At 36.8% G+C, this 12,586-nt stretch overlaps 2 protein-coding genes across 4 annotated transcripts in view; both read right to left on the bottom strand.

Moving 5' to 3' along the window:
- Nucleotides 1-8,977, bottom strand: part of LOC128212774 (sucrase-isomaltase, intestinal-like) — a 61,936-nt gene extending 52,959 nt beyond the window's left edge. For 2 of the 3 annotated variants that reach the window (XM_052918078.1, XM_052918080.1), the window contains exon 1: nt 7,561-8,606. In XM_052918078.1, coding sequence (XP_052774038.1) covers nt 7,561-8,178 — 618 coding nt within the window. In that variant the 5' untranslated portion in view covers nt 8,179-8,606. Of the gene's footprint in view, nt 1-7,560; nt 8,607-8,856 lie in introns of those variants that run through there. The other variant, XM_052918079.1, reaches the window with a different exon arrangement.
- Nucleotides 8,978-10,425: 1,448 nt separating this feature from the next.
- Nucleotides 10,426-12,586, bottom strand: part of LOC128212775 (cell cycle checkpoint protein RAD17-like) — a 31,400-nt gene continuing 29,239 nt past the window's right edge. The window contains exon 17 of the mRNA XM_052918082.1: nt 10,426-11,374. Within this exon, the coding sequence (XP_052774042.1) occupies nt 11,176-11,374 (199 nt within the window). The 3' untranslated portion in view covers nt 10,426-11,175. The remainder of the gene's footprint in view (nt 11,375-12,586) is intronic.

Genomic DNA, 12,586 nt, shown 5'->3' with positions numbered 1-12,586 from the left:
CATCCAATCTTTTTTAAATGGGGGTGGGGGGTGACATTTATTTTATTTTTCTTAGATGACTGTTTCACTGTGCAATATGTGTTCATGCTCTTTTTAAAGGGACTGTGTCACAGATTGGCAGCAAAAAAAGTTTTTTTCTGTAACGAATCTCAGGACAATTATCTAATAGAATGTGTTACGCTTTGATGCCATAATTGTAAAAAAAGTACCAAAATGTAAAAAAAAATTGTGTTGGAGACCGGGTTCGAACCCGCGTCGCCAAAATTGTAGTCTTAGCGTCTTACTCACTGCGCTACAAAGGCTTGTTCTAATCGGGTGACATAATAAAGTTATACACCTACCTCGGTAATATCACTTGATAACACCGACTAGCCAATCACGCATAAGGAATGAATTCTACCAGGTAGAAATCTTTTTTAATGGAAAAATACGAAATGACTGCTAAACTTAAATAAATTGTAAACTATGTGGTACTTCAGTAAGTAAGTTTCAATGCATTGTACACATCGATGCCAAGTTTATGTCAGTTTTCGAAAAAATTTCCTTTTTTTTCGCTATTTTATCATATGTGAGACAGCCCCTTTAAATGCAAAAGGGACCATATACATGTCTTTCTAGATGAACCATGAACACAATGGTAATAATTCTCCTTTTTTACATGTGAATGTTATACATCGACACTGTAGGTATGAATCAACCCTGTTTCTGGACAGTACCTGAACGATACGCAAATACAGGCCCTTAAGTTTAACATAACTTGGATGGCAGAAAAGGAGGGGGCGAGTGGGGCTGAAAATCTAGAAATTAATTTATAGTCGCCTGAGATGTAAAGGTACAGATCAACATCATGTTCAATTATAAAATATGTCAATTGCCATTTGCGATAATGTTTAAAAAGTGATGTGTGGTGACCCCATATACATTTGGTATCATTTGAAAGGATAGTGCAAACTGGTAAATAATATGTAAAATCAATGTCTGAATAAAAACATTAAAAATAAAGTTATGGCACATTTTTTTTCTTGATTTTATGCAATCATTCAAGGCCAATTTAGTGCATGTTTGCAGCATTGGTTTGGAATAATTTTTGCATATTCTTTATCCACATTTCGAACAATTTTAGATAATACTAAAATAGTATGGGCTATCCAGGGGCCATGAACACTCACAAGTCCTAGAAATGCACTTTCATTGAATTGCAATGTATCATCTTTATTCCACTAGAATGTATGTGAATAATTGTACTAATTTTCAAAAAGAAATAGAATATTTTATCATCAAAACTGAACTAGAAGCAGTAAGTTTTTGTCTCATTTTTTCATCAGCAGAATTTCATTTCAAAAGCAAGAATAAATTACTGTGAAATCATTAATGTTCGTGGGCATGAAATTTTGTGATTTGCCGAAAAAAACACAATTTCTTGGGTACTTGAATTCGTGGATTTTCATTATTGAAAAAAAAAATCGAAGATGCGATCGTCTGCATAATATCCACACGCTGGCCCGTGATTTCCGTCTTCTACGTCACTCGGTTTATGACACTCGCTAATGTGGTACGACATGCCAATTAGTGCATATACCCATGTCACTTATCGATTTAATTGGGAATAAAGGTAATAAAAGAAGATGTACCCTGATCATAAATACAGATAGGGGAAGCCATTGAATGCCAATTAAGAATTTTGCAAACTGTGAAAACACCGAAAAGGTGTGTATATTGTCACGTTCGGTGCTTAGTAACTTTCAATGTACTAGTAATCGATTAATTATTTCATTAAATAAAAAAATCGAGTATGGACACTCATCACGGACATCTTGTAAACTTGGAGATTTTCCTGAACAGCACACGTTTAACCACGTGCTTATAACTGTCATTTGCTGCATAAAACACATTTAATTGATTTGGTTCATTATTTGTTAAAGGCAGTTATAATATATTAACAGAATAATGATCGTAAGTTATACAGTGAGACAGGTTTTAACAGTGTATACTGCGACCTCTGTAAAGAATATACTAGAGTATGTACGTAACAAGGCAATTGAAAAAGTGAATAAAGGGTTTATATTTTGTGGGATCTTGAATTCGTGGATCACCCAACCCACATAAACCACGAACATTAATGCCCCACGAACATTAATGATTTCACAGTAGACACATTTGCACATATCATTTTGAAATAACCAGTTAAGATTTATCAGCGTTAAGACAGGTTTACTGAACTGAACCCTGCTTGATCTGGTCAGATTATAGTGTCATCCACATGCTGAATTCCCCATTTCAGAATGGTTGTTCATGATTAACAAGAGATGTTTGTCAAACATTATGCACCCCCTGAGCGCCATGTTGTCAGGATTATATGGACAATTAAATGAAATATCCATGGACCGAAATGACAGCTGATTTGTCACTGACATTGGATGCCGTTGAGGCAGTTTTAAGATTATGACCATTTAAAGTGTAATGATAGAGTGTGTTATGACCATGACCTTTGACTCTATGACCTCAAAATCCATAGGAGTCATCAGCTGGTCACCAAAAACCCAAAAGTTTGAGGGCAATGGGTGCAGGCATTGTCAAGTTATCACACAGACAAGTTTTTTTCGTTCAAGGTCACTGTGACCTTGACCTTTGACCCAATGCCCCTAAACCATAATGGGTCATCTACAGGTCAGACGCAAACCCAAGTCAAGTTTGAGGGCCATGGGTGCAGGCATTGTCGAGTTATCACACGAACAAATTTTCGCATTCAAGGTCACTTCGACCTTGACCTTTGACCCCTAAAATCAATAGGGGTCATCTACTGGTCAGGCCCAACCTCCAAGTCAGGTTTGAGGGCCATGGGTGCAGGCATTGCTGAGTTATCACTCGGACAACCTTTTATCATTCAAGGTCACCTTGACCTTTGACCCCTAAAATCAATAGGGGTCATCTACTGGTCAGACCCAACCTCCAAGTCATGTTTGAGGGCCATGGGTGCAGGCAATGTTGAGTTATCACTCGGACAACCTTTTATCATTCAAGGTCACTGTGACCTTGACCTTTGGCCCAATCACCCCTAAAATCAAAAGGGGTCATCTACTGGTCAGGCTCAACCTCCAAGTCAAGTTTGAGGGCCATTGGTGCAAGCATTGTCGAGTTATCACCCCGACAACATTTAACCAATCAAGGTCACTGTGACCTTGACCTTTGGCCTGATGACCCCCAAAAACAATAGAGGTCATCTACTGGTCAGGCCCAACTTCCATATCAAGTTTGATGACCATAGGTCTAATCATTGTTGAATTATCACTCGGACAAGCTTTAACATTATTTTATCATTAAAGGTCACTATGACCTTGACCTTTGGCCCAATGACCCCCAAGAACAATAGGGGTCATTTACTGGTCAGGCCCAACCTGAAAGTCAAGTTTGAGGGCCATGGGTGCAGGCATTGTCGAATTATCACATGGACAACCTTTTACCATTCAAGGTCACTGTGACCTTGACCTTTGGCCCGATGACCCCCAAAAACAATAGGGGTCATCTACTGGTCAGGCCCAACCTCCAAGTCAATTATGAGGAGCATGGGTGCAGACATTGTTGAGTTATCACTCGGACAACCTTTTACCATTCAAGGTCACTGTGACCTTGATCTTTGACCCGATGAGCCCCAAAAACAATAGGGGTCAGCTACTGGTCAGGCCCAACCTCCAAGTCAAGAATGAGGGCCATGGGTGCAGGCATTGTCGAGTTATCACTCGGACAACCTTTTACCAATCAAGGTCATTGTGACCTTGACCTTTGGCCCGATGACCCCCCAAAACAATAGGGGTCATCTACTGGTCAGGCCCAACCTTCATGTCAAGTTTGATGACCATACGTCCAGGAATTGTTGAGTTATCACTCGGACAAACTTTGGTCTACCGACGAACCGACCGACAGACCGACCGTCATACCGACATGCCTGTGCAAAGCAATATACCCCTCTTCTTCGAAGAGGGGCATAATTACCAATCCTACTGATATGTCTTAAACATTTAAAGATACTGGTAAACAGCTTTGAGAACCCTCACCCTAATCCATACCAATTCAGCTAATTATGTAAAATGATTTCATAAAATATGCATGAAACAAGAGATGTTTGTCAAACATTATGCCCCCCCCTGAGCGCCATGTTGTCAGGATTATATGGACAATTGAATGAAATATGCATGGACCGAAATGACAGCTGATTTGTTGCTGTTTTAAGATTATGACCATTAAAGTGTGAGGATAAAGTGTGTTATGACCGTCATGACCTTTGACTCTATGAACTCAAAATCCAGAGTCATCAGCTGGTCACCAGAAACCTAAATGTAAAGTTTGAGGGCCATGGGTGCAGGCATTGTCAAGTTATCACAAGTCAAGTTTTTTTTCGTTCAAGGTCACTGTGACCTTGACCTTTGACCCGATGACCCCTTAAATCATAAGGGGTCATCTACAAGTCAGATGCAACTCCAAGTCAAGTTTGAAGGCCATGGGTTCAGGCATTGTTGAGTTATCACTCGGACAACCTTTTACCATTCAAGATCACTGTGACCTTGACCTTTGACTCTATGAATCCTAAATCAATAAGGGTGATCTACTGGTCAGGCTTAACATCCATGTCAAGTTTAACGATCATAGGTTCAGGCATTGTTGAGATATCAGTGGGGGAAGATTTGTTAACTTTTTTGCGTTAAAGGTTACTGTGACATTGACCTTGGCCTGATGACCCCCAAAGTCGATAGGGGTCATCTACTGGGCAGGCCAAACCTTCATGTCAAGTTTGATGACCATAGGTCCAAAAAATTTCGAGTTTGTTTTCAAGGTCACTGTGACCTTGACCTTTGACCCCTAAAATCAATAGGGGTCATCTACTGGTCAGGCCCAACCTCCATGTCAAGTTTGAGGGCCATGGGTGCAGGCATTGTTGAGTTATCACTTGGACAACCTTTTATCATTCAAGGTCACTGTGACCTTGACCTTTGGCCCAATGACCCCTTAAATCAATAGGGACCATCTTCTGGCCAGGTCCAACCTCCAAGTCAAGTTTGAGGGCCATGGGTGCAGGCATTGTCGATTTATCAATCGGACAACCTTTTACCATTCAAGGTCACTGTGACCTTGACCTTTGGCCCAATGACCCCCCAAAACCATAGGGGTCATCTACTGGTCAGGCCCAACCTCCAAGTCAAGTTTGAGGGCCATGGGTGCAGGCATTGTTGAGTTATCACTCGAACAACCTTTTACCATTTAAGGTCACTGTGACCTTGACCTTTGACCCATTGAGCCCAAAAAACAATAGGGGTCAGCTACTGGTCAGGCCCAACTTCCAAGTCAAGTTTGAGGGCCATGGGTGCAGGCATTGTCACGTTATCACTCGGACCTTTTACCATTCAAGGTCACTGTGACCTTGACCTTTGGCCTGATGACCCCCAAAAACAATAGGGGTCAGCTACTGGTCAGGCCCAACCTCCAAGTCAAGTTTGAGGGCCATGGGTGCAGGCATTGTCACGTTATCACTCGGACAACCATTTACCATTCAAGGTCACTGTGACCTTGACCTTTGGCCTGATGACCCCCAAAAACAATAAGGGTCATCTACTGGTCAGGCCCAACCTTCATGTCAAGTTTGAGGGCCATGGGTGCAGGCATTGTTGAGTTATCACTCGGACAAGCTTTAAAATTATTTTACCATTAAAGGTCACTGTGACCTTGACCTTTGACCAGATGACCCCCAAAATCAATAGGGGTCATCTACTGGTCAGGCCCAACCTTCATGTGAAGTTTGATGACCATACGTCCAGGAATTGTTGAGTTATCACTCGGACAAACTTTGGTCTACCGACGGACCGACCGACCGACCGACATACCGACATGCCTGTGCAAAGCAATATACCCCTCTTCTTCGAAGGGGGGCATAATTACCAATCCTACTGATATGTCTTAAACATTTAAAGATACTGGTAAACAGCTTTGAGAACCCTCCCCCTAATCCATACCAATTCAGCTAATTATGTAAAATGATTTCATAAAATATGTATGAAAAAAGATGATGGGGTAGTTAAATAGTAACAAACTATTAATTTATAGGCCTTTTTAATCACTTAGCAAAAATAACTATGAGCAATAGCTAAGCACTTCAGATATAAATCATGAATATATTTATTATACAGTTAACCTTCACCTTGTAACAGGTAAACATTCTTTTGACAGCAGTTTTATTATATTATCATGATGAGCAAGATTATTTTTTTTAGATTTCAAGCCTCGTCAGGTTGGACTGAATACAAGTAATGAACGATTATCATTTATATCTTTAAAGAAAACATAAAACAACATACTTCAAATATAGCCCCTGTGAAGAAATCTTACAGGAGATCTTTATTTATCTCTCAGACTGCTTTTGTAGATTTTTTAAAGCTATGCAGTGTTAAATCTGCACTCTCACAAATTTACTGTTTTGACAAGTTTTTGTCTTGGAGTGAGCCAATTTCTGCCTAAAGAGCAGAAAACCAGTGATATAAGAATGCTGACAAAAAATCAGATAACCATTTTTCATATTTATGTCCGAAAATTAATAATTTAAGGCTAAAAGTGTTACTTACTCTTTATTGAAAATACATTAAACATCTTTTTTGTCATAAATATGAAAACCCGCTATCTGATTTTTTGTCAGCAGTCTTAAATCACTGGTTTCCATACAATTTTACAAAAATTGGCTCGTTCAATGACAAAAAATATAAAAGTTGCCTGTACGATCAATTTGTGAGAGGGCGGCTTTAAGTTTTCCTAGTTTTTTGAGTAAAAATAACAAAAAAAAATATTGACACTCTTCTTTTTTCAAGGACAGCGTGAATAAAAAACCATGAGAGTTTTTTTTCTCTGTAATTTATTGGTATAAGTAATTTGGTTAAATAATGTAAACAGTCTTTCAAGGTGAAATAAATATTGTTATAAACCCTAACCCAGTCATTGTGGCTGTTATCTTTATATTCTTTAATGCAATTGTTCAAGGTCATGTTTCAGGTGAGATGCCCTTCATATAGCAGACCCATTTTCCACTCATGAGAGGACTATTTTCCATTGAAACAGAATGAAGTGGGCTTAAAGCTGCACTCTCACAGATTGACCGTTTTGACAACTTTTTATTTTATCTTCTGTCTTGGAATGAGCCCATTTTTCACCGGTCTTATATCACTGCTTTCCAGGCATGCACAAAAAATTTGCTCATTCCAAGACAGAAGATAAAAAAAAGTTGTCAAAATGGTCAATCTGTGAGAGTGCAGCTTTAACAGTTATTATAACAGATTTTCAAAAATGTTAAAAACAAACACATGGTCATTGAATAAAGATTTTAAATACAAAAAAGTTTTCTAAAATAAATGAAAAAGAGACATGGTATATCATAAATACTAATGAAATCAGAACTGAATAGTGGGCATATTTTCAACACCATTTATTTATGATAACACGTCTAATGTAATTACACTAGTTATATATCAAATTTATAATATGCCAATATAATTTATGATATAAAATTAAAATCAATTGTCTTACCATGAATCTGATAATGTCATTCCCAAGCATCTCGACCATGAATACAGCCTCCACCCAGTCATCTCCGAATGGTCCCTCTCCCCTATTCTCCAGATTGACACGGTACCCAAGTGGAGTCTCCGTCACCCCTGTCACTTTATACCCTTTTTTCTGTGAGAAATAGCAGACTGGAATTCCTAGTTCATCTGTCTCGTCGTAAATACAGCCTCGATTGTTGCATAATTCCTCAGTGGGCTTAACTTGTCTCCCCTGATATTCGGGAATGCAGTCGACTCTACGTTGAAGTTCTTCCAAACTTGGCTTGGGTTTCATCACACTTGTTGTTGTAGCAGTTGCTTGTGTTGACGTTTGTGTATTTGAACCAGTGGGGGGCTGGGCAGTCGTGGTTTTCTTGCCAACCTGGGAGTCTGTAACACTTCCTGCCGCGGGATCATCACTTTTCTTCACGTAATTCTTAGTAAAATACACCGACACACCAATCACAGCTGCTATGAGCAATATTGCCAGGATTACCCAGAAGCATCGTTCTCTATTCATTCCCTTAGATCTGGAGTTTTCACCTATAACGTCCGATTGTTCAAATCGATGCATTTTAATGTCTGATTTGTCTAAATCCATTTTTACAAATTCTTTCTCACTTTTTCAAAACATAATTTAAATATCGAATTGAAGAAACTCCATATAATTGTATAATTGTCAGCAATCAAAGTTTTTTACTCTCCAAAAAAAATGCTCAAGAATTTCTACAGAGTAAACACGTACAAATTATTATATTTTAAGCTTGTCAAAGAATTACAACAATTGAACCCTAAGAAAAAAGCATTACAAACTAAGCCCAGTTTCAACATCTAAGCCCTTATTCTCCTGGGCCAGGCACCTGTTTATACCTCTATGAAACTATCCAATGTCCCAATTATCTCCTACAACCGGCTGTATTATGAATGATGCCCCTTGTCTGATAAATGGATTATGAAGGATGTGCAAATAACTACCTATGTATATACAGTTCTTCAGCTAGAAACAAAAGAATTCAGACATTCAAGATCAAATTAAATATACCGGTAATGCTGTTGGAATTGACTGATGCTATCCTATTTCCATGATATTTTTTGTTGCACAGTATCTAAATGATTTAATTCACAGTTTACAGAAGTTGTTAAATTTTGCTTAACATGTAAATGACATATTCATTACCACCATTAATTCAATTCATTACCGCTGTAAAAAGCTGCAGTTTAAATATTTGCATCAAACAAATTCATGCAAATCTCGAGGGAAAAGTTTTTTTTAACTTACTCTAAATCACAGCCACCAAACATACTTCCCATATCATTAAAAAAACTCAATAAAATCCTTTTTTAAAGAGAAAAAGCTTCCATACACAATAAAGTAGATGTATTTTAAACTAGTTTTATGATGGAATGTGAATTTTCTCCATCCTCTCTGTGTACTGTTCAAGAATTAATACGTTTTTCTAAAAAAACATGCATTATTCATGCTGACAGGTATTTAATTAAACAGTTGGAAATAAACAAGAGCTGTCACAGGAACGTGACAAATGCCCTGAATTGGGAAATGTCATGCCAATAGTCATTTAAAAGTTAGGACACAAGGTAGTGTTAATTATATACTGATGGATGAAACACAAATTATTGCTAAGAAATCGCTATGAAGCTTCAATGACCTCCACTCTAATGCAGGACACGCCTTCCCTCTACATAGTGTGACTACACTCCCAAGAACAGACTGATCAGGTTCCTATTATATGCTAACAGGTCATAAGGAAGGCAGTAACTATTGCTACAAATTCAGTATTAATTTAGGCATCATAATTGACCTTGACCTTTAAGATGAGAGCATAAAGTGTATGCACATAATTATGGTACCCTACAATTCTGTGAAGTTTGATTGAAATCCAAAGAGTTGTAAGTATTGTTATGACTGAGACACAAGGTATTTCTATGAAATTCACATTGTTTAATATTGACCTCAACAAGTGACCTTGACATTTGAGATAGAACGCATGTGGTACAATTCTGTGAAATTCATTTGTACTCTTTAAATAATTTATTTGTAAACACATTCAGGATAAAGCTAACATTTCAGATAAGAAATGTGCTTTAATGGTAAAATGTTTTGTTTTTTTTCAAATACACTTAATCTTGTACAATCTACAGTGCATGGCTATGGTACTTTCGAGTTGAACAAAATCTCATATATTAATACACTTAGTCATTATGTTAAATTGTGACCATTTAGTAGATACAATTTAATTTGTCACCTGTGCCTCAAATGATAAATACAAAACTTGTGATGTTTTTTATCACTCATGTACTTCAAATACATTTGCAAACTCTAATGCACACTGCACTAAACAAGCATGACTATCTTCATGTGCGCGCTAAACAAACATGACTATCTTCATGTGCGCGCTGAACAAACATGACCATCTTTTGTGCATGCTAAACAAACATGACTATAATCATGTGCGCGCTAAACAAGCATGACTATCTTCATGTGCGCGCTAAACAAACATGACTATCTTCATGTGCACGCTAAACAAACATGACTATCTTCAAGGTCGTTTTCATTTCACAATAATGCAACACAAACTGCTGTGTACAATATTTCAAAACGATCCTTCCCAAATCTTAGAAAACGAACCACATCTAAAATGCATCCTAGCATGTAAACTATCCTATATCTGGAACACTGAATGCACTTATTAATTTATTAACACATAAATAACTCCCCACCAACCTTCAGCCGGATATCAAATTATTGTAAAATTAATACCCATGGCAGCCATCATATCCTGTTAAGGTTTTAAGTTTATTTGGGCTAAAAACTTTAAAATTCACCACAGACAAGAAATAAATTTTATTTCAACAAAATATTATCCAACAAATTGCAAGAGATTCATTTTCATGTTATGTTTGCGACAAAATAATAAGACCAAGAATTAATACTTAAAGAAAATAAGCACGGTATATGTATCACAGTCTTAAGGCATTTTTGCAAAAACTGATTCATGAATCTTGATTTATATCTGAAATCTTTCAATTATAATGGAGCATTAAGTTTTAAATTAATTTCAATCTATTTTGATGTTGTAAGCTAAAGCTGCATCTCTTGCTTGGTTAAACATAACATTAGGTCTAAATTACTCAAAAACTCTTATGCTGAACATGTCATTAGTTAAGTATCTTGTTTCATTTAGCCAAATTTTAAGCTAAATTTAAAAAAAAAATCTAGAAATAAGATATATTTTTTAATGATTATCCAAATCACTTTTTTTTTTAAAACTTAAAAGGAGATATTTTCAGAATTTATACAGAAACCAAACTACATCTCTCAGCTTAGTACTGTTATAAGGGACTTGATATGATTCCAGATATTGACGCTAGAATCTTCCATTATGAATACCATAGCAAAAGATACAGTATCTTAGCAACAACACTAGGAACATTGCACATTACAGCTTATCAACATTCATCTTTGGATGATCATAACTTTCACAGTATTAAGCATATGTTGAGCACATATCAATATGAAAACACCAAATAGTGAAGCACAGAAAGTAACAAAGTCAAGTCTTTCTGTTCAACTTATCAATCAGTCATCATAGTCTTCTATCACAAAATCATCATCTTCATTTTCCTGCGATGTCTTTACATTTGATTGGCTGTTGCTTATGACATCATCAGTTTCCAATGGCAACTCCTGCTGTCCTGTATTCTTATTGGCTGGGACAGGTGTGACATCATTCTCCTCATCACTAATGTCAACCTCTTTTTCATCTAGTTTTTCATACCTGCAACAAATGATTTCTTTATGGAGATCTTAAAACAGATTTAAGAGGTTTTTTTGACAAGTTCATACAATTAATATGTACTTGAATAACTATAGTAAGAAAAAGAGCACCAAATGTCACAAAATATGGCCGTCCTGTTTAATCAACACAAAGTTTGAAGATAAGTGGTTGTATGTTAAGCCAAATTTAAAGAGCCGACACTGTAAAAACAGTTTTTGCCAATTAAAGGGTATATCTGGAGTTTGTTATCAATCCTGACCGAGATAATCTGCTTATACACCTTCAGACCAAATTTGGTGATGATTGAGCAAAGGGTTCTAAATTTCTTAAATGTCTATACACATTCTGACCAAAATGTTCTGGAGTGACTAAAGTGATATGACTGTTTGAGAAAATAAGCCTATACACATTCTGACCAAATAACATGATAATTGAAGAAATGCTTCCAAAATGATTGATCTGAAAATATAATGGACGTTGCCTTTGGGTCATCATTTCAGCTGGAAATGAGGGTTACATTGTTAGTCCTACAATTCAGAAACTGTAATATTGTCTTACTGAACAAGCTAGTATTTGATTACATAAAAAATAGTCAAAATACTTGTTGGCCTATTTTGATTCAAACCATTTCTTTCTTTCAGCGCTTTTATTGCATCCTCTCTCGGATAAACAAGTACCAGTACTTCAGTTTAAAAGAATTGATATCATCCAAAGGTTATCGGTATCTTCTCATTAAATTGAACTACCGTAATAGACCTAATAAGGCGTATAATAACAACATAATTGTGGCCTACTCTACTGTAAATACTGTAGCATTTATTACATGTAAAGAGATATTTGAAACATGGTCTTTGAGGCATCATAGGTAGGATCTATTGTTCAAGGAGCCATGCACACTTATAATGACAAATCATTTATAACTAGGATGAATGAGTATGCATTTTGATATGCACATGGGATTTATGAGAAGAGTACCATGGAGAGAATGCCAGCTCTCGCCTTGTTTTTCAGTTAAATAACAGGTTCTGACACACTTTAAAAAGAGTACCATGGAGAGAATGCCAGCTCTCGCCTTGTTTTTCAGTTAAATAACAGGTTCTGATACTTTTAAAATAATAGTTGTGGTAGAGAATTGTGTTACAGAGATAAACCTGATATTGACAACCTCTACAAGCCACTTGAAAGCCTTAAAGGATGTCATTCACTGATAAC

Source organism: Mya arenaria, chromosome 13 (genome assembly GCF_026914265.1).
Source record: "Mya arenaria isolate MELC-2E11 chromosome 13, ASM2691426v1".
NCBI classification, from domain to species: domain Eukaryota; kingdom Metazoa; phylum Mollusca; class Bivalvia; order Myida; family Myidae; genus Mya; species Mya arenaria.
This window is presented reverse-complemented; position numbering and strand designations above follow the sequence as displayed.